General features: G+C 62.7%; 1 protein-coding gene across 1 annotated transcript; it reads right to left on the reverse strand.

The window, feature by feature from the left end:
- Positions 1 to 396: 396 nt before the first annotated feature.
- Positions 397 to 1176, reverse strand: LOC104615642 (hemoglobin subunit alpha-A). Its single transcript, XM_010295599.1, has 3 exons — positions 1054 to 1176; positions 713 to 917; positions 397 to 623 (listed from the first exon to the last, which is right to left on the reverse strand). Exons 1-3 carry the CDS (start codon positions 1146 to 1148, stop codon positions 495 to 497), a joined length of 429 nt encoding a protein of 142 aa, XP_010293901.1. The 5' UTR covers positions 1149 to 1176; the 3' UTR covers positions 397 to 494.
- Between the last annotated feature and the right edge of the window lie 6 nt (positions 1177 to 1182).

Raw genomic sequence — 1182 nt, forward strand, 5'->3', positions numbered from 1 at the left:
AGACGATCTCTGACAATTTGACCTGAACAGAGGGAAGGGGTGCACGGGGCTGGTGGGGCAAGAGGGGCTCCCGGCGTGGTACTCTGGTGGGAAGACCAGGACGGGCTGGGGCTGCAGGGAGCTCCCAGGAACCAGACTCTGTCCAACTCTCCGTGAGTCTTTCCCCTCCACCGGTGCCTGGAAACACTCTGTTTGCTCCCCGAGCCCCGGGGCTGGCGGAGCAGTGTCTGCTTGCTGGGCACCACCCCCCAAACTCTGCCTCCTCTCGGACGGCAAAACCAGAGCCCATTTCCTACACATGCCCACCTGGCAGAGGAGGACCCCCAGTCCAGACCCTCAGAGCAGATCCCTCCCGCTCCCTCCCTGCGGGCAGCAACCAGAGCAGGACGCCAGGGCTGGAGCACAAATGCAACAGATTTTATTTCAGATCATTTGGCTGCTCGCTGTCGGAGGGCTGGCAGTGGGTTGGGTCCAGCTCTAGCCATGGTGCCGCCTTAACGGTACTTGGCAGTCAGCACGCTGCCCACGGCGCACAGGAACTTGTCCAGGGAAGCGTGGACCTCCGGGGTCAGGAGAGAGGGGTGGTGGATGGCCACCACCACCAGGAAGCATTGGCCCAGCAGCTGAAAGGCAAAAGGAGATGGTGAGCAAAGGGGTGGCCGGAGGGGTGCAAGAGGGGAGCCGGGCTGGTGACCCCTTCCCAGACGCTCACTTTGAAGTTGACAGGGTCCACGCGGAGTTTCTGGGCATGGAGGTCGCTGAGCTTGGAGAGGGCACCTGCGATGTCATCGATGTGGTTGACAGCCTCGATCAGGGCACCTGCCACCTTCTTGCCGTGCGCCTTGACCTGAGCGGAGCCGTGTTGCAGGTCGAAGTGGGGGAAGTAGGTCTTGGTCTGGGGGTAGGTGACGAACATCCTGGGGGACAGAGAGGGTCGGGGGCGGATGAGACAGGGACAGGGTCTCTTAGGACAAGGACAGTTGTGGATGGGGGCAGACGGGAGGGAGCTGGGGACAGACAGGAGAGGGGACACGGACAGGGCTGGACACGTACCTCTCCAGGGTCTCGGCGCCGTACTCCTCGGCATGGCCGCCGATTTTGGAGAAGATGCCCTTCACGTTGGTCTTGTCGTTGCTGGACAGCACCATGGTGTCACCCTCGCCTTGGCAGCCCCCAGCACGG

This window comes from Phaethon lepturus, unplaced genomic scaffold (genome assembly GCF_000687285.1).
Source record: "Phaethon lepturus isolate BGI_N335 unplaced genomic scaffold, ASM68728v1 C13685390, whole genome shotgun sequence".
Classification (NCBI taxonomy): Eukaryota; Metazoa; Chordata; class Aves; order Phaethontiformes; family Phaethontidae; genus Phaethon; species Phaethon lepturus.